At 40.6% G+C, this 21,343-nt stretch overlaps 1 protein-coding gene across 22 annotated transcripts in view; it reads left to right on the top strand.

Annotated features, from left to right (window-relative positions):
* PTPRK (protein tyrosine phosphatase receptor type K) overlaps positions 1-21,343 on the top strand; it is a 596,872-nt gene that overhangs the window by 227,532 nt on the left and 347,997 nt on the right. For all 22 annotated transcript variants that reach the window (XM_077486902.1, XM_077486901.1, XM_077486909.1 and 19 more), the window contains exon 5: positions 8,974-9,089. In XM_077486902.1, the coding sequence (XP_077343028.1) occupies positions 8,974-9,089 (116 nt within the window). The remainder of the gene's footprint in view (positions 1-8,973; positions 9,090-21,343) is intronic.

Consider the following 21,343-nt stretch of genomic DNA (forward strand, 5'->3'; position numbering starts at 1 on the left):
CTGTCTAATCTTAACTGTGAAAAAAAAAGACTGTAGTAAATGGAAGCTAATCCTTAATTGAAAGAATAGATGATTTATTTGTGCTCTGTCTTAATTGGTTAGTTTCATTTGTGGCTCTGCTGTTGGGCACCTTAATGAAGATGCAACATGCACTTCTTTAATATGACCCAAGGGATATTATACTTCTGTCTTCTGAATTCAGTTCTGAATGGCTTTAGTTTGCTTCTATCAATGTTTATTGGTAGATCTAACAGATCTGCCTGTTAAATATAGAGGATAAGGCAACGTGGTTTTAAAAACTTCTGGTTAAAGTGATTGTAAATGATCACCTTGTAAAGAACCCATGCAGTTTAAAATCTAAATGAAAAGCAGAACACTTGTGTATAGATATAAAAAAAAAAAACTTCAGAAATACCCTCCATTACCTTTAAGTGATCACATCCCCTCTGTTCTTAGCTGCATAAGAGCTTGGGGGGGGGGGGGGGGGTAGCAGCAGCACACTGATCTTCCCAGTGAATGGCTGTGCAGCGGGGGCATTTCAGGACAAGTCTGATAATTGGGGAAGAGTACACTGAGTTCCCAGCATAGCTAGAGAACTGACCACGGTATGCTCTCCTGCTTTGTGTGGTCAGTTTTTAATAAGAAAGCAAGGGGACCAGCAGGAACCCCAGGGATTTCACATAAAGGAAACAATACAAAGAGAACAGGATACTTTTTTTTTATCCAAGTATATGGTACAGCAGGCACGTATCGGGAATATAAAGTGTTGGGGTTACAAGCACTTTAAATATGATATTCTGTTGTAGTGTTTTACGTTTTTTGGCAACAATTGAAAACCAGCCACAGGAGACATGCTTGCTGTATTTAAATGTACAGTGCCTTGAAAAAGAATTCATACACCTTGAAATTTCCACATCTTGTCATGTTACAACCAAACACATGTATTTTATTGGGATTTTGTGTGACCAAACCAACACAAAGTGCCACATAATTGTGAAGTGGAAGGAAAATAGTGAATGGTTTTCAAAATGTTTTACAAATATGTGAAAAGTGTGGTGTGCATTTGTATTCAGTCCCATTTACTTTGATAACCCTAACTTAAATCTAGCGGAACAAATTGTCTTCAGAAGTCACATAATTAGTAAATAGAGTCTATTTTCATGTACTTTAATCTCAGCATAAATACAGTTATTCTCTGAAGCCATCGGAGGTTTGTTAGTAGCACAACACATGTGAGTGGGGTGCTGAGTGCTGTAATGCTCTCATCGACCCCACATCCGACACTAGAAGAAATCCAGCACTACATCATCATCTCTGCAGGTGGAGGCAACCTTCTCCCCACTCCTGTTGTCATTTCCAGGGCAGGAAGAGAGCAGCACCACATGGGAGTCGGAGAGCATAAGGTAGGAGCAGACAGACTTTAAAGCAGCGGGCAAAGGAGCACATACTGCCAGATCGATTAAGCTTTGCATAGAGACGTTTAACTCTTTGGGAAGTGAGGGGGGTTAATTAACATTGCTAATAGCCAGTAATGCAAGGGGTGAATAAACACTGTCAGTGAAAACGAATGCAGCATGAGCCTGGGCCCACACTTGTGCGAATACAGAAATCGCATGCGATTCGCACCCTCACAGTGGTGCCAATTGCATGTGATATCTGTGCAGTGCGAGTTCAGCCATACTGTTGTATAGCTAAACTCGCGTTGGATTTGCAGGAAAATAGTACAGGGACTTTTCCCCCCCGCACTGGAATCAGATGAGAACACCCATGTGGTCTAATTCCTGTGCGAGTTCACAGTTCACACTGCGATCTGTGAACCCATCTGGGGGTGTCATTAACATTGTATTGACACCCGCCGCAGTTCAGAGGGAAGGGTGAACTGCCTGCAGGAGAGATGTAATGCTGTATTCGCGCTAGTTCCCACATCGCATAGTTGTGAACCTAGGCTGAATGGGGTTGCTTAGCACTTATTTGGCCATGGCTAAAGGAGTGGAACAGTGGCCATGTTTATTAACCCCTTCATGCTGCATTCTCGGCCATTGGCCTGTGTTGTCATGCTGCACAAAGGGGGTAAATAGTGTAAACCTGCACCAGTAGGAGTAATAGCAGAATCTGATGCCAAACCACAGGATTTTTATTGCAGAAACTGGCAGTAATTCAGGGGAGGGTGCTGCTTCATAATTCTCTGCCTATTGGCTCCTGAGATGTACAGTAAATCTGGCCTTGGGTACATTCAGCTTGCCTATAAATGGTTTGAATTTCAGCTGTCTGGGGCCAGTTTAATATTGCAGTAATATGCATCCATCTGTCTTCTCCAGTAGCAATCCTGCACCCCTCCTGTCAAGTCTCCTCAAATTGACTCTGCACCCATCTTCTACACGCAGAGGTCTCTCAGTCTTACCTTGCAATGCAGTCTCTACATTTCTGAGGGAGTTGGGTACGTTTACCTCACACCCTCCCAGTTCAGGATTGGTTTCCAATTCTTTGTGCCATCTCTCCACTGTTCAGCAAGACTGTTCTTTGGATCTAAAGTCACTCCTCAGGTTGTTGTTGTGCTGCTTTCTCGCCACCAGTCCCTTGTGGCTTAATCACTGGAAATGTGAAGAAGGGTGAATTGGGGACTACCTATGGGTGCTTTAATTTACTTGCATTCCTTGCTGTTTAAAAATGGCTGTGCTCAAGTACTTGTAAATGTAGGTCATGCTTACATTCACTCTGTTAATGATAATTGTATTGATCCCTAACAGATACAAGGCCAAAACAGTAAACTAATGAAATCTATTTAATTACTTTCTTTGCTGAAAGTCAACCAGGCTTTAAACACTCATCAGTTGAGTCATGGAGTACAAGGAACAGAAAAAAAACAAAAAACTGTCACATCTGTAGTACATGCCAAAGACAAACACTGCCATGCAGGGAAGGTTTCATTTGCACAAAGTTATTAAATAAACCTAACAATGCACATTAAACTATGGCAACCAAACAGCTTTTTGTTTTACATTAATCTAGCTAAAACTGGAAAGTCTTATATGATTGCTATGGGTTATAGCTTGTTTGTGCCAAGCTATGTAATTAAGTCAGCCGGGTTGGGATAATGATGCTTCATCAGGGCATGTCAGCATGCATTCTTGCATCTTGTTCCAAACAGAAGTCAATTCTGGCTTAATTTCCGTTAACCCTGTGGCATTCATTCTGAGCTATCCACCTGGAGATATGGATGGGTAAATGTGCTAACTTAAAATGTTCTGGAACAAAAGTGCTTCTATTGTTTTTCTCTGTAGCACTATGGGTATCAGCTTGGGGCGTGGTGTGCGAAACATGATTTTACTTGCCCTGTCAGGTATTTATTGCTGTCTGTGCCCCCGTTAATGAGATTCACCCACTGATTGTCCTGTTTACCAAAGTAACATAAAATCCCTAGTTTTGGATTGTCCCTAGAAAAGTAATACAGGGGAAATCTTCTAAGAGGGACACTAGTTCTGGTGACCTGGGGGTCCCCAAGGATTTTCCTTAATTCGTAGGGATTTCCTCTCACTTCCTGTTTGCCTATGGGGGCTGGAAGTTAAATCTCCACAATGGGACACAGATGGCTAAAAAAAAAAAAAAAAAAAAACAGTTTTCCTATAGTTCTACATTAATTGAACAAGCTGAAGTTAGAAGCTGTTTGGTTTCCATACACAGCTCCACCAGTTTTTGCGCACTTCAGTTTTAGTACATGAACCTCCTAAGTGTCCTCTGTCTATTTTTTTTTTTTTTTTGCGCTATATCTTTGTTCAGTATTCAAAAATGCCATAAAAGGTTCTATTTAGATGAGCATATCTCCCCCACTTTATTCTTTGGGTTTCAGTGGTAAAATGCTATAAAACGTCTTTATAGTATTGGAGTACAGAATTCCTGGGGAGTTACCATGTTCCTTTTCCCATTCTTTGATTATTGCATAAATTAAGAAATATGTGACCATGGATCTTTAAATGAGTAACACCACTCTCCTGCTATGGCATGTTTGTATTTGTTTTTAGAAACGGAGAACTTACCGTATATACTCGAGTATAGGCCGACCCGAATATAAGCCGAGGCCCCCAATTTACCCCCAAAAAACTGGAAAAAATTATTGACTCGTGTATAAGCCGAGGGTGAGACATGCCTGTCCATCCCTGTGTGTCCGTCCATCCCTGTGGGTCCATCCATCCCTGTGTGTGTGTCCATGCATCCGTGTGTGTGTGTGTGTCCATGCATCCGTGTGTGTGTGTGTGTGTGTGTCCATGCATGTGTGTGTGTGTGTGTGTGTGTCCATGCGTGTGTGTGTGTGTGTGTGTGTGTGTGTGTGTGTGTGTGTGTGTGTGTGTGTGTGTGTGTCCGTGCAGCCTACCTGTGTCCAGCCTGCCTGTGTCCGTCCAGCCTGCGTCCCGTCCAGCCTGCGTCCCGTCCAGCCTGCGTCCCGTCCAGCCTGCGTCCCGTCCAGCCTGCGTCCCGTCCAGCCTGCGTCCCGTCCAGCCTGCGTCCCGTCCCGGCCCGTCCCGGCCCGGCCCGTCCCGTCCCGAGCCGAGCCTCCGTCCTTCAGCTCTTCGTCGGCGGCCATTCTAGGATTCAAAAGCCGCGCCTCCGTCGGTGATAGGCGGAACACTCAATTTCCCACTGACTGCTGTTCCGCCTATCGGATGTCCGTGATAGGCGGAACACTCAATTTCCCAGCAGCCTGTGTTCCGCCTATCACGGGCATCGTCTCATCCTCGTCCGTAGTACGAGGATGAGACGATGCCCGTGATAGGCGGAACACAGGCTGCTGGGAAATTCAGTGTTCCGCCTATCACAGGCGAAGGCGGAGCCGGAGGCGCGGCTTTTGAATTCTAGAATGGCCGCTGTCTGTCTGCTCGACACGCTGATCGAGCGGGCAGACAGCGGTGACTCGAGTATAAGCCGAGGGGGGCACTTTCAGCCTCAAAAAAGAGGCTGAAAATCTCGGCTTATACTCGAGTATATACGGTAATCCTACTTGTTTATACACAGTTCAATCTGAATCAAATGCCACAGCCTATAAGACAGTAACTATGATCGCGGTATCAAAAACTCCAACCTGCATATTTACAGTAGTAGCTTGCAATTTATAACTGCTCTTGGCCTTTTCAGTGGGGCTAACAAACTCCACTAGGGTATGATGGCCTTTGCTTTGGAATAAAGTAGCATGCTGCCAAAAAGACTTGTAAATGCATTTATAAATAGACCCCTTCCTCTTGCTGAATCAGCAGTTTACAGGGAAAATCCTTGGACTAGGTTCTGTTAGAAGCCAATGTCCCTGTAAAAGTCATGCAGGTGCTCTTCTACCAGTAATCCATTCACTTACATGTTTTAGCAAATAACCCGCAGATGCTTGAACATCCCACTATTACAACTTAATGGTTGGTTCACACTAGTGTGATGCCAGACATCATATTCGATTCACATCGCATTGCTATGCGGATCACATGCAATATCTGACGAATTTGAGCCATACAAATTTGTATGGCTGAATTTGCATCACATTCGGACCAAACTTGTGCAGGATCCTTTTTTTTTGGTCCACACCAGAATCAGATCGCATTAGTGTTCACACCCATGTGATCCAATTCTGAAAATTGTGCTGCGTTTTGCAGACTGATTGTGGGGCCTCATACACTCCGGAGTGTATGTACTTGAAATACACCGTGTAATCAGTTCGCATGAACAGGCTTGCGATTTTAGATGCAGTGTGAATTTGCGCCACATCTAGTGTGAACCGAGCCTAATGAGAAGTACATACCATTGACCATTTTTCACTTCCTGTCATTTCATACACAGTTTACGAATCCAGTCTTTGGGGCCAATCAGTGGACATTTTGAACCCACTGGCAGTACTAGATTTGAACAGTTATAAGAATTTAAACACCTTGTTTCAATATTATTAAGATCCTTTTTTCTGAATGTTATCTCAACTGGGAGGAATGGCAGCAATTTAGAGACACATCAGGCTCTCTGAGAGCTGTTTTATTGATTTGACAGTAACCATCACAATTTATTATAAAATATCTTACAAGCATTAATTTTCAAGATTTTGCAGGCAGACAATATTTTTTAAAGGAGAAATCTCTTTTTTGCCCAATGAGACCATGGATGATTTAAAATTAATGTTACAGCAAATATGAAGTACACATTTCTGTTCTGTGATTTGCCCAATGTATCACAATATTTAAAATTACATTGGTTGTAGGTAGGTTTACATTTTTATTGTATGTGTTGATACAAAAAAAGCTTAAAAAAAGTTTTATGAACAATGAAAAGAATGTACAAATAACATGTATAACAATGAGAAATTAGGCCCCGATCCCTACAACCCTGGCAAACAGATGACACCAGAAGTCTCAAAATACGTAGCTGCGCTCTTAGGCATCTGTGGCGTTCGACTTAAGCCCCGTACACATGACCAGAAAAATGTGCGGAAAATACAGTTTTGTAAGTGATCGCACAATAATCAGGTCATTTGTACATGGCTTTCGAGAGCCGTTCATGATAGTTCATCCAATATTATTCTATCGACATGCACAATTTATTTTTTATTTTTTGTACAATTGTACTGATTGTATGATTTTTATTTAATCAGTACAGCTATCGTTCTAAAAAGCAATACAAATGTATTATAACACATGACACCTCTTCCGAATTTTATTTCTGTTGTACGGGAATTTTCATGACTTTAGTAAAGTCATAAGATTTGACCTGAGATTAGCATGCAAAAAAAAAAAAATGGACGATCATTCATCCTATAATCTCATCGTGTGTACTGGGCATAAGTCTCACAAAGACTTTAAACAATATAAATCTGCCCTCCAAAAATACAATTCTTGCCTCCACGCTGCCAAGCACACCTATTTATCACTCTCATTAACTTACCTTCTGATCCAGTCACTGTCAACTCTTCTTTATCTTTAAATCTATCTTTTATCAGCAAAAAACAATGGACACTATTCTGTACTCCTACTTCTGGACCTTAGCCACCTTTGATACGGTTGACCACCGCCTCTTCCTCAAATAACTTTACTTCATTGGTCTCTGTGACTGTGCTATTCGTTGGCTCTCGTCCTTCCTATTCCACTGTCACTTACAATTCTACTTCATCCTCTCCTCTTGCTTTTTCTGCTGGGGTCCCTCAAGGTTCTGTTCTTGAACCTCTCCCATTCTCAATTGACACCGCCTCCTTGGGTCAACTGATAGCCTCTCATGGCTTTCAATATCGTTTTTATGCTGAAGACGCCCAAATCTATCGCTTTATCCCTCAGCTTACAACAGCAGTCTCCTCAGACATCACTAATTTACTGATAGACACATCAGTTTGGATGTCACACCACTTCCTTAAACTCAACCTGTCGAAAATGGAGCTCATAATATGTTCTCCCCTACATGCTCCTTCCCCTGATACCTCTGTCAAGATCAATGACACAACCATCAATCTTTGCCTACATGCCAGGGTGCTAGGTGTAGTTCTGGACTCTGAACTCGCCCCACATCCAATTACTTTCCAAAGCTTGCTGTCTTAACTGTTGTAAAATTCCCAAAATATGCCTCTTCCTAACCAATGACACCACAAAGCTCCTAATCCACTCCCTGGTTTTCTTGCACCTAGACTACTGCAACTCCCTCCTTAGTGACTTATCTTTACATAGGCTATCCCCTAGTCGGCCCACCATGAATGCTGCCGCTAGACTTATTCACCTTACAAACCACTCGGCGTCTGCTAACCCTCTCTGCCAGTCCCTCCATTGGCTGCCACTCACCCAACAAATGAAATTCAAAACAACTTACAAAGCCACCCACAACTTGGCCCCAAGCTACATCACTAACCTAGTCTCAAAATGCCAACCAATTCAATCTCTACATTCCACCCAAGACCTCCTGCTCTCTAGTTCCCTTGTCACCTCATCCCATGCTCTCCTTCAGGACTACTTCTGAGCCTCTCCCATCTTTTTCTTCAGAGAAGCCTATCCTGCCTCCACCTAACAACTGTAGTTTTATTTTCTCTACCAAGTGAGTATCATATGACCCTGCCTTTTAGATTGTAAGCTCTAAAGAGCAGGACCCTCTGATCCCTCCTGTATTGTAACTGTACTGTCTGCCCCTACGTTGTAAACTGCTGCACAAACTGCTGGCAGTGTATAAATCCTGTATAGTAATAAAAAATAACTGACTCACATTTTCAGTGCTGCATTCAGTCAGCTTTGGACAGCATAGTAAACAAAGCCAGGCGTATTGTGAGTCTGCAAGATGCTATCATTAAGCTTCTGGTCTGAAGCCTGCATTTTTATTTATTATGTCTGCAAGGGGATAGTGCATAGATCTTGTTTTGCGCGTGCTGCTGTATAAACATTCCCACGGTAAACGATTTCTTAAAAAGCATGCCCATGCACTTATAGTTAACAGCTGCTTCCCTGAGCTTCCACTTTTCTCAGGAAAGAGTTAAGTTGGCAGTGCAGTTTTGAGTCAGTCTGTTGACTTGGAGAATGGGTTGGGGGGTGAGGAGGAGCAGAGGAGTGCCTTACCATCCTAGGCTACAGAGCTGTGTGTTTCTATTGATGCTCACAGTGTAGGTAGGCACAACTATAGTTCCTGCATGCAAGGGTGGCTCCATAGGACACTCCAAGAAAAATGGGGCAGTGATCAAGGCACAAGCTTAGGCGCAAACTGGAGCACAGGTAGCAAGGATTAAACGGTAAAGAAGCTGTATACTACATGCAGAAAGTAACTAAAACTGCTAATGAAATTGTCTAAAAAGATCAGAAGGTTTATTCTCACTTTAAAGAACAATGCACTTGTGGGAATGGTGCAGGGGGTGACTGAGCTAAACCATAATTCTACTATTTTCTCCACAAAATAATAGTTATTTAGTTAATACTATAGATGGATATATACATAATTGAATGCCCTTTGAGAAACATTCAATGACATTTTAGATCTTGTTTTTTACAGATAAATCCCCTCACTTCTTGAGACTGGGAGATGTTGAGGTGAATGCTGGTCAGAACGCTACATTTCAGTGTATTGCCACAGGCCGAGATGCAGTAAACAACAAACTATGGCTTCAGGTAAGGAGACTTTGTTCCCATTCTTCTCTTCCTTTTTGGTTGAATTGACTATTTTCTATCAGGAAATGGCTTAGTTTAAAATAGCCTTTAAAAAAGTAGTAGACCCGAATGAGAATAACAAATCTAGAAGGCGCTGAGGGAAATGGCTGAGTTTCCATTGCAGACTTCTGTTTGAAACTCTGCCAGGTAGGAGTCCTTTGCCAACCAAGTGTCCCAGCATGGTATTTCTGCAAATGTGAACTTTGTATAACTGCTATGGCCTGCTATGAACTCATGCTATGTGAATAGACAAGCTCATTGTACCACCTCAGTGCCCTGTGGTATGAGGAATGTTGTTGCTTACCGTACTTTTATTATAGCAGATGGCTTTAACAGGAAAGTCAAGTGTGTGAGGGCACACCTTGAATTTATTATCGAAGTGTTTCCTCCTTTTTTATTTTTTATTTATTTTTATTTTTTATAACTTTCACATTTTTCAAGCTTGCTGTTTGTGTCATTGCATTAAACATAGTGGTTTATAGATTGCATGAGTAGAATGACTTGTAAAATTTCATTGCGAGAAGGAGCACTGAAGCGCACCTATTTGGGGAGATTTGCTACAACTGGAGCGCTTGGAATCTGGTGGAGCTGTGCATGGTAGCCAATCGGCTTCTAACTTCAGCTTGTTTAAACTTCAACAATAAAACCTAGAAGTTGATTGGTTCCTTTGCACAGCTGCACCAGATTTAGCATGCTTCAGTTTTAGTAAATCTCCCCCATTGTGTAGCACTGCGAAGCAGGAGGTCCAGCATGCCTAGTGATTTGTTGATCTTTGAAGGGAGTGAATGGTTTTCAGTGAGTAGGGGGACCCCTAGAATTTTGCTGTTGGAAGATTACCTTAACCACTTTAAAGTGGTTGTATACCCGCTGAATTATTATTTTTTTCCTCACCTGCAAAGGAAAAGGCATAATCAGCTAGTATGCACACGAATACTAGCTCATTATGAAATACCTTAGAACGAGGCCCCAACATCTGGCCCAATCCACGCCGAGGGAGCTGACATGTTCCCTCTGCGTTTCTTCTGGGTATCGCGGCTCCGGCGCTGTGAGTGGCCGGAGCCACGATATAGTCGATCCCGCGCATGGGATTTCTCTCCGGCAGGGTCCGGCGTCTGCCAGAATTTCAGCCGAGAATCAGCGGCGCATTGCGAGGGGAAACCGTACAGGTTTAGGAGATATTTTTTATTTTTTTTTAACCTACAGGTAAGCCTTATTATAGGCTTTCCTGTAGGTAAAAGTCACAAATTTTACTATACAACCACTTTAAGACAGCTCTGTAGCAGTTTTACAGCTACAAGGCAGCTCTCCTGCACAGAATCATGAATATTTACTTGATTCTGCACGTCCACCTGCTCTGTGGATCAAAAATATATACATTATTTGGGTACAGTGTTGCATGACCGAGCAAATTTGTTACGCAGTGCCATATTGCAAAGAATGGCCTGGTACCGTAATTAAGGGGAGGTAAATCTTCCAGAGGTCAAGTGGATATGTAATGCGCTAAAATTGCTGCCCTCTTGTAAGCATATGATTTATAGTTTATGTATAGGAGCATGGTTACACAAATATGAATAAGATAATCTGTGTTATAAAAAATTTCAGCTATAATAGTTTTTTCTGCAGTTGGCTTGGCTTTTTGGTGTATTTGGGTTATATGTAATTTATAGCAGAAAATTGCTGTTACAGTCGTTTACTGACACAGTGTAAGGAACACTATTAAATCCAATGCATATATATTTCTCGTCTTTTGTAATTTCCTAATGTGCAGAGACTAAGGCTTATTATGAAGAACATGAGAAAAATGTCAGCTGTAGTAATAATGGCTTTGGGCTTGTTTGGTTGTCACAGCTCATCTCTGGTTCCCCAGACCTGAACCCTCTTTAGAACATTGTCCACATCTGATATCCTTAAACTTCCTCCTCAGGCAGAACACACAGTAATTCTACATTTATCTAACTGAATGCATCACGTAGCAGCCCCGCGTTATAAATGACTAGCAAGTTGTCAGTAGGCAGCAGATTGGAGCAGTTCATCATGTTGAACATGTCAGTCCACATGTAGTATTTGTTACGCACATGATTAGAAATGAACAATTCCCAGTGTTCATTTTATAATTAATATCCTCAAGTTTTTTTTTGTTCCCCTGCTCTTAACTGCAAAGGGTAAAACATATTCTGGTAATCTGTGCATCCATGTGTGCTAGACCGTAATTACTGGGCTTTCAAAGGGTAAAGCTTTAGTAGAGAATATAGTACTCAACCATGCCTACAATTAGTTCTCTTCAACCCAGTGCTGAAAAGAGCGGATTTCTTTCCTTTGCCACTATAACATAGTGCAGCAGTCCTTTTCATATGCGTCCCTATTTCTGGGTCTGCTAACTGCTTTATGAGCCTGTGTACAAAATCCAATATATTAGTAAAAATGTACACCGAGAAAGAGAAAAGGAAGCTCCGACATCGTAATGGTACGTTTTGTAACATGATCCTGTTTGCTGTTGCTCATTATATTATCATTGACCTATTATCGTTTTTTACCACTGGTATCAACATTTTTAAATGGTTTGGATCAGTCTTTTTTTCATACCTAAAATGCTTATGCTTGGTTTAACTGCAACGCTATATCATGGTATTGTGGATATATCTGACATCTACTAGATGTTTAGTCTACGTTTTGTATGGTCTTCCTTCCTGTCTCCTGGATCATTGGATGATAATCATTGAAGACGTGTCCATATTTGCCTAATCTTTCATGACACAATGTTGCTATTGCCCCCCCCCAAAAAAAATAATTCAATAATAGTTGCTCCTTAAAATGATTGTAAATGATCACCTTGTAAAACAACCTGTTCAGTTTAAAATAAAAATGAATACCCCTTTCACACCGAGCCGCCCTGCGCATCAGCGGTAAAGCGGCGCTGTTTTTAGGCCCACATTACTGTCATTTTAGAGGCGCTATTCGGCCGCTAGCAGGGCGGTTTTAACCTCCCACTAACGACCAAAAAGGGGTTAAAGCCACCCACAAAACACCACAGGAGCAGCATTTTGCCAGCGGTATCGCAACGCTGCCCCATTGATTTCAATAGGGAGCAGCGGTGGAGGAGCAGTGAGTTCACCGCTCCTTCACTGCTCCAAAGAAGCTGCTGGCAGGACTTTTTCTGTGCCAGTGTGAATGCCCAAGGGCTCCAGTATGAAAGCCCTTGGGCTTTCACACTGGAGTGCATGGAGCAGCTGTTTTGGGGTGTTTTACAGGCGCTATTTTTAACGCCATAGCACCCGCAAAATGCTCCAGTGTGAAAGGGGTCTAAATGCAAAACATTTATATATAGATATAAAGAAACCATTATAAATATACCCCCCCCCCCCTGTTTTTTTTTAATAAGTGATCACATTCCCTCTGTTCTCAGCTGCATAAAGGCTGGGGGCTGGAGAAGCATTAGCAACACTGAGCTTGTCAGTAAACGGATGTGCAGCGGAGGCATGTCAGGACAAGTCTGATCATTGGCAGATAGTACACTGAATTCCCAGCATACATAGTTAGAGAACTGACCGTGGTGTTCTCCCCTGCTTAATTGGGTCAGTTTTTAATAGGAAAGCAAGGGGATTAGCAGGCGCAGCAAGGATTTCTCATAAAGGAAGCAATACAAAGAGAACAGGATACTTGTTCATACAAGTACATGGTACAGCAGGCACATATCAGGAATATGAAGTGTTGGGGTAACAAACACTTTAAGCCTAGTATACACGATCTGAAATTTGACCAAAAAGTACATCTTTTGAGGCGATGGTACGATAATCTGATCATTGGTACACAGTTTTTGAGAGCTGATCAGGACAGTTCATGCAAAATTATCTGAAAGGACAAACACGAAAATTTTTCTTGTACGATACCAGAATGTATGATTTTAATTTAATTCTTACAGTACGGAAGACCAAGACCATAGTAGATGTGGTTGAAAAAATAATCAAGTCCAACCTATGTGTGTGTGATTATATGCCAGTATTACATTGTATATCCCTGTATATTGTGGTCGCTAAGGTGCTTATCTAATAGTTTTTTGCAAAACTATTGATGCTCCCTGCTGAAACCACCGCTTGTGGAAGGGAGTTCCACATCCTTGCCGCTCTTACAGTAAAGAGCCCGCTACGCAGTGTAATTTTAATGAGTGGTCACGTGTCTTATTAAACGCCCTTCCACGGAAAAGTTTTAGCCCTATTGTGGGTCACCAGTATGGTATTTGTAAATTTAAATCATATCTCCTCTCAAGCGCCTCTTCTCAAGAGAGAATAAATTCAGTGCTTGTAACCTTTCTTCATAACTAATATCCTCCAGTCCCTTTATTAGCTTTGTTGCCCTTCTCTGTACTTGCTCCATTTTCAGCACATCCTTCCTGACGACTGGTGTCCAGAACTCGACAGCATACTCAAGGTGAGGCTGGACCCCAGAGTCTTGTAGAGTGGAAGAATTAGTGCTTTATCTCTTGAGCGAATCCCCTTTTTAATGCATACCAATGTTCTGTTTGCTTTGTTAGCAGCAAATTGGCATTGCGTTTGCCATCTCACCATCCTTTGTAATCAGATTTCCTTTCTCATTCTTTATGGGGCCAATATGGCCTGTTCCCCCTGTTGCATTCTTTGTAAAGTCTGAATGTTGATGATGATCCCTCAGCCTTGTATTTTTTGAAGGCCTTCTCCTTTGCTTTTATATGCACTTTTTCATTGGAATTAAGCCATCCAGGACTTTTGTTCGCTTGTTTAAATTTATTTCCCAGTGGGATGCACTGGCTAATGCTCTTATTTAATATGCTCTTAAACCCATCTCTCCTCTGTGTTCTTTAGTGGTAAGATTTCATCCCAATTTATATCTTCTTGCAAGGTTCGTAGTTTAGGGAAATTGGCTCTTTTGAAATTCAGTGTCTTTATATTCTCCTTTCCTATTTGTGTGATTTATACTGAGAGAAATTGACCTGTGATCGCTGTTTCCTAAGTTTCCCCTAATTTCCAAATCTGTGATCAGGTCTCTATTGTTGGTAGTCAGTAGGTCTAGTAACGCTTTGTTTCTAGTTGGTACATCTACCATGTGACCCATGAAATTGTCCTGCAAGATATTTAGGAACTAGTGAGCCTTAGACGAATGTGCGGTTCCCTCTGCCCAGTTTGTGTCTGGTTAATTAAAATCCTCATCCATAATGGCACTTCCCATCCTTGCCGCTAATCCAAACTGTGATAGGAGGTCCATGCATGCTCAGAAACAACAGAATACAATACAACACATTATATCACTTCCGAAATTGCTTTCTCTTGTACAAGAATTTTCATAGCTTTAGTAACCTTCCTTTTCAATATGAGACTAGCATGAAAAAAAATAAAAAATGGATGATCATTCATCAGATAATCTCATTGTGTGTACGAGGCTTTACAATTTGCATATGACATTACAGTATATTCAGTATTTAGTAAACGATCAGTAACATTTTTCAATCTCTAATGTGCAATATTTAATTTATTACAGGTGCTTATATAGCACTGTTAATTTACTCAGCGCTTTACACATAATATTGTACATCAAACATCAGTCTCTGCCCTCAAGGAGCTTACAATCTAAGGTCCCTAACTCCACATTCATACATAGTAGGGTCAATTTAGTTAACCTGTTTTTGGAGTGTAGGAGAAAGCTGGAGAAACCTACATAGGCACAGGTAGAACATGCAAACTCTATCAAGCTAAAAAAAAAAAAGTTTTTGCTAGAATGCAGATTTACTGCTATCTAGAGCTATGGAGAAAAGATTAAACCTCACTTCCTGTCCTGCTTACAATGGTTTCACAGAACAATGCGTGAAGGAAAATGCACAACAGCGACACACAACAATGTAGCCCTTCCCTACTCTACTAAAAAATAAAACACCTCTGTTTTTTGCCCCTGTTACAGGACGTGAGGGAAATGCTCCCTAACGAAGCCCTGAGTACCAGCTTAAACCTAACAGGGGCTTTGACCCTTTCCCACTATATTCAAAATGAAATAGTTTTGGCTTGAAATACACTCTAAATATTGGAGTAAATGTATGAGCAGGTATTGTCCTGCCAACAAGAAGAGTTAGGAATGACTTGGTCCCATGTATACCTAAAACGCCTTAAAAAAATAATTGTCAGGAAGGGTTGTGATTCTTTACTTCTGGTTTGCTAGGTTTATAAATGGTCATCATTGTTATATTGTACAAACATTGGTGTTGCTTTTATGGGAGAGCAGTTTAGGGAAGCAGACATAAAAATTGTACAACCATCTGTGTGTGGAAGTCGGCCATTTGTAAATGGAGGGCAGCATGTGAAACAAGTTCAGCCATCCTTCATTTTTTAAATTTTACTTTTAAAGATTAGTCACCCTTCTCAGACTGGTATATTCATGTAGCCCGTTACATAAAGATGCATTTCATCCGTCTGTGTTTGAATGTCTCCCCCCCCTCCTCTTGGGAGGCTCTTGTCTGCTTGTTCCTGTTTCAAAAGCAATGAAATCCTAGTGTCATTCTGCACATCTCAGGGGAAAGCTGGCATATGGTAATAGATTCTAGAGTACTATCCCTAATGCAAAGTTCTGACTGTATCATCCAATTCAGTCATCCATCCCTTTCTTCTCAAAGGTTTGCTTTAATGCACCTGAATCATATCATATATCTGGTACCCGTGCAGAAGCAATCTGCTATGTTTCAGTTTAGCCACAGGAAGATCCCTGGTGGATGATTTGAAATGTGATTGCTCAGTGCACAAGGGCTCTCAGTCCGTCAAAGGAGCGGAGCAGAATTCATCCTGTCTGACAGCTGTGAAGTGCATCAGCTTTTTACAATTACAGTGGGTGGATGCATCATACTTTGCACATTGGAACAGTAATCATAATGCAGTTTAACAAAATCAGGAAAAGCGTTTGTAAGAGAAATCACTATATTTGTCATAGTTCTTCCAGAAAGAGATAACTGTCAGTGCAGTTAGTATAATGCCACAGCTACTTTGTTTTGTACTTTTAAGTTCTGTTCTCACTAGTTTTGGTGGTTATTGTTAAAAATTGTCTTGCCTTTTCATTGTGCATTGAGTAATTCCTTGATTTAAAAAAAAACAAAACCCTTTTGCATTTCACACAGGCAGGCGGGGGCGGGGGGGGGGGGGGGGGGGTAGTGGGGGGAGGTTATAATTTGGCGCCTGAGCCACGGTTTTTACTGCTCCCAGGCCACGCATCTAAAGGTCAAAATACAGCTGGAGGGGGCGCCAGCAATAATTTATATCACAGCCGTGACAAATGTGAAGTGACATGTTGAGTTGACGGGCAGCACCACTTGTCAGACTCTACTAACTACCAAGTTAACAGGGCTGCACTGCAACCATGAGTCAAATGGCTTGGCTCGCGGTTGTGGCTCATTGTAAATTGCTATTTGTCAAAAAAAATTAAAAAATTAAAAAAGGCACCTCCTGAATTCCTAATGCCAGATTGCTCCTCAGAGAATGGGCTAGTGTGGATCAAGTTGTTCACAACTACGGCAGCAGCCCATCATTTGTAAATGGGAATTCCCTCAACTATCCCCCTGCTCATGTAATCAGCTGCCCAAGAGCCAAGTTACATTTGGAAGATTTTCTTGATTTAAAGAGTTACCCTGTGTCAGTGATGCATGAATATGAAGAAATGCAAACACTGTTTATTTTCTAATAGAGTATTTAGTACTTGAGGTTGACATCACAAAGATGCCTGCATTATTTTACTACTTAATTTTTTCCCCATGCCAATTTATTCATGAAAATGTTAGTGGTTGTACCTATAATAAGGCTTTATCGGTAGGTAAAATTATCTCCTAAACATGCACCATTTAGGAGATGATCACCCTGCATGCAGCCAGTGACATCATTGACACATGCACTCCGAAGGTTCGGCATACCTTGCGGAAACTTCAGAGCTTCGTGATGGAACCGAGGGCTGTGACATTATCACGGCTTTGGCCAATCACATAGCCAGGGAACATTTCTCAACATCTCAGCAGGGACATTACAGCGCTGGAGGGCTTTGTTCCAGGATAAGTATTTCATAATGTACTAGTATGCGATATATACTAGCACATTATGCCATTGCCTTGCAAGGTTTTTTTCCCCAACATCTGTGGTTTACACTGGCTTTAAGTTTAATGTAGAAGCTGTTTTTTTTTTTTTTTTTTTTTTTTCAATAATTGGAACATTATCTCATGAATCAAAACTGTCTATTTAAACCTAAAATGGGACCTCAAAATGTTAACATACTACATTGATTTATAAAGTACCGTATTGTATTTACATTAATAATATATAATATGAGGTAATCACTTTTGAATGTTCAATGATAAAAATAGACTAAGGCTGGCCATACACCATTCAAATCGCAGGCCGGCTCAGCAGGAACCATTAATGGGCAGGCTGAATGTACCAAGTTGATCAAACAATCAACTTGGGTCCAACCAGCCTGCCAGATTTGCTTATGATCACAAGTGGCTGCTATAGATGCTAGCAATAATCAGTGTCTTCTTCTGATGGGCAGGGCTTCTCCCGCCCCACCGCTAGTTGAAGACAATAGCCCAGCAGGAGTGATTCCTGCATCAGCGGGAATCAAGCAAATTTCTTTCCTGCAAGTTGCAGGGAAGAAATTTGCACCATGTATGGCCAGCCTAAAGCCTAGTACACACCAAATGTTGGGCGGAATCAGCCTGTTCAATGGGAACTGGCTGACATTCAACCCATGTGTACTGCGGTTGGACCAACAGAACAACAGAAGGCGAAAAAAGGTCTGTCACGAGTGCTCACCAGTGTGTTCTGGCGGGGAACAGGGCACCCCCCCCCGGTCAGAGCACATTAGCACAGCAAGGGAGATTACTGTAATATCACAGCTCCTCCTCAGCCCTGCTTAGTTGAACGAAAAAAAAAAAAAAATAGTGTGCATCTAAAGGTCCATGCACACTGGGCTTAAAAAAAATAAAAAAAGCTTTTTTGTACAAGTGTTTTAGATTTTTTTTTTTTCTTTGCAACTCCTCTCAAAAAATGCAGACCAGAAGATTTTTTTTTTCTTTTGCCTCTACACCGAGCTTAAAATATGAATGGACACATAGGATAACATTGAGCCGCTTCTACAGCCAAAGCACAAAACCCCTGTAGAAGCAACAAATTTTAAGCCAGTATGCATGGAGTCTAAAGCACATTACATAACTGGTAAGGCTTCTTGACTTGATCACTTTGTAAATGCTGGTATCCCAGCGCAGGTTTTGCAGCCTTTTGCACTTCTTTCACGTCTTACATTTTGTATAATTCTAATGTACTACCCGGACACCAAAATAGCAATGTACATCTGCTTAAACAGATGATATTTGAATAAGCTGTATGAAAGAATTTTCCCCAATGGGGCTTTAAAACAGCATAGCAAAGTCAGATGAATTTAACATAATTCATACATGAGTTATTTATTTAAGAAAATGTCCAATATGATGTAATTAAATATTTACAATATAAAATCTGGTCCAAAGAATACACAATATATACTCCACAATCCAATAAACAAACACATTTGTACACGTCATGTATTACATAGCATAGTGTTGTATTTGAGCCTTGACGTGTTTCGACCTAAATATTGTCTCTTCAGGGGGACAGTTATATCTAAAAAGTATTACATATATTAAAAATTAGAGAAACATTTAATTGTAAATCACATTGAATAAGCCATTGATGGTATATTTACTGCTCAAAAGTGAAGCGAGTATTCCTATTGCCAGAGATTGTTGGAGCCATTTAAAAAAAAGCCGGAGTGGTCTGACGGCCGCACCCATCTCCCCGGAAGAGAAGAGCCCACCCTGTGAAACTTACAAGGAGCCACACTGTTCACGCCCTTGGAGGGACGGAGGAGACAGCGCCTGCAACCAATATCCAATAGTAGCATTAAGTAATTGAGAAATATTAAATTAATTAACTCATAGTAGATTCACCAAAGTATCATTTATAAGTATTTCTAAATATATGTGTAAAGACTGACAGTAGATAAGGGTTGTTAGTATAAACAATCAACACAATATCATGTGTCCCATAAAAATAATTAGTCAATGTTAAGTAGTGATTCATTAAAGCAACATAATACTGTAATATAGATATGTTGGTAGTTTGTGAGCAATGATGTTAAGTGATAATATGTGTGATGGTGTGTTACAAAGAATCATGAAAGTATGTAAACTAGTACAATAAAAAAGTGCACCGTGTACAAAGTGATAATAGTGTAGCTTAATCCAAAAACTAACATGCTGTGAAGGAAAAAAAAAATTATAATGAATGGTACATGAAAAATGGATGACTAAACAAAGAGAATGTGTGTGTGGTGATATGATCATCATAATAATAATAAAGTTCATATAGTAGTAAAGTTTACGTTGTGCAGTAGTATAATTAATATCAACGTGCCGGTCTTGTTGGACTTTATTATTATTATGATAATCATATCACCACATACAAACACATTCTCACTTTCTTTGTTTAGTCATCGATTTTTCACGTACCAATAAAATATATATATTTTTTTCTTCCTTCACAGCATGTTCGTTTTTGGATTAAGCTACACTATTATGATCACTTTGTACACGGTGCACCTTTTGATTGTACTAATTTACATACTTTCAAGATTCTATGTAACACACCATCACACACACACATCACTTAACATCATTGCTAATAAGCTACCAACATATCTATATTACAGTATTATGTTGCTTTAATGAATCACTACTTAACATTGACTAATTATTTTTATGGGACACATGATATTGTGTCGATTGTTTATACTAACAACCCTTATCTACCATCAGTCTTTACACATATATTTAGAAATACTTATAAATGATACTCTGGTGAATCTACTATGAGTTAATTCATTTAATATTTCTCAATTACTTAATGCTACTATTGGATATTGGTTGCAGGCGCTGTCTCCTCCGTCCCTCCAAGGGCGTGAATAATGTGGCTCCTTGTAAGTTTCATGGGGTGGGCTCTTCTCTTCCAGGGAGATGGGTGCGGCTTTCAGACCCCTCCGGATTTTTTTAAATGGCTCTTACAATCTCTGGCAATAGGAATACTCGCTTCACTTTTGAGCGGTAAATATACCATCAATGGCTCATTCAATGTGATTTACAATGAAATGTTTCTCTAATTTTGAATATATGTTATATTTTTTTAGATACAACTGTCCCCCTGAAGAGACCATATTTAGGTCGAAACACGTCGGGAATCAAATACAACACTATGTAATGCATGACGTGTACAAATGTTTTCGTTTATTGGATTGTGGAGCATATATTGTGTATTCTTTGGACCAGATCGTATTGTACATATTTAATTACATCATGATATTGGACCTTTTCTTAAATAACTTTTATGTATGAATTATGTTAAATTTATCTGACTTTGTTACGCTGTTTTAAAGTCCCAGTGGGGAAAATTCTTTCATAAATCTTATTGTCGGGGTGTGCAGCACTTCTTGTCTCTCCCTTATGTGTGTCTTTCCTATATTGTATTTGAATAAGCTATCCCCAAAAGTGGCAATAGTAAAGTGGAACTTCAGTCATTTTCTCATCTTTCCGTTAAAACTTCTGTCCTTATTTTAACTTTGGATAGTAAAACATTTATTTTTTCTGCCAGTAAGTACCTTATACAGCCCACTTCCTGTTTCTTGTCTGTAAAAAAAAAAAAAAAAAAAAAAAAAGCCTAGGCTTATGACATCATGCACAGCTCTCTCTAACTTTCCTGTGAGTTTGCCAGGAAGGGAGGGGGTGAGTCATAAGAGGGCCAATCAGAGCTGGAGATGTGCCTCTGTGTGTAAATCCAAGAAGTGAACAGGCAGCAGTTTCAGCTGCCCACAGTTAAAATGATTGCAACCAGACTTGGTGGCGGGAGAATTCTGTAGCATATTTAGCAAGTAAAGAATCACAGTATATATAAAATAATATGGAAAGTGGTTGGAGGGAAGCTTCAGAATGGCAAAGATGTTTTTATTACAAATTATGTAACCAGACTGCAGTTTCTCTTTAAGAAACCCTTTTTTGCAAATGCATGAGTTTAAAGTGGTTGTGAAGTCAAAAGGTTTTTTATCTTAATGTGAGCAGCAGCCCCCTTCAGCCCCCCTAATACTTTACCTAGGTCCATCTAGATCCAACGATGTTGCAGGAGATTTTTAGCTGCCTG

This window comes from Lithobates pipiens, unplaced genomic scaffold (assembly GCF_037356315.1).
Source record: "Lithobates pipiens isolate NorthernLeopardFrog02 unplaced genomic scaffold, aLitPip1_a1.2 Scaffold_18, whole genome shotgun sequence".
In the NCBI taxonomy this organism is placed as follows: Eukaryota; Metazoa; Chordata; class Amphibia; order Anura; family Ranidae; genus Lithobates; species Lithobates pipiens.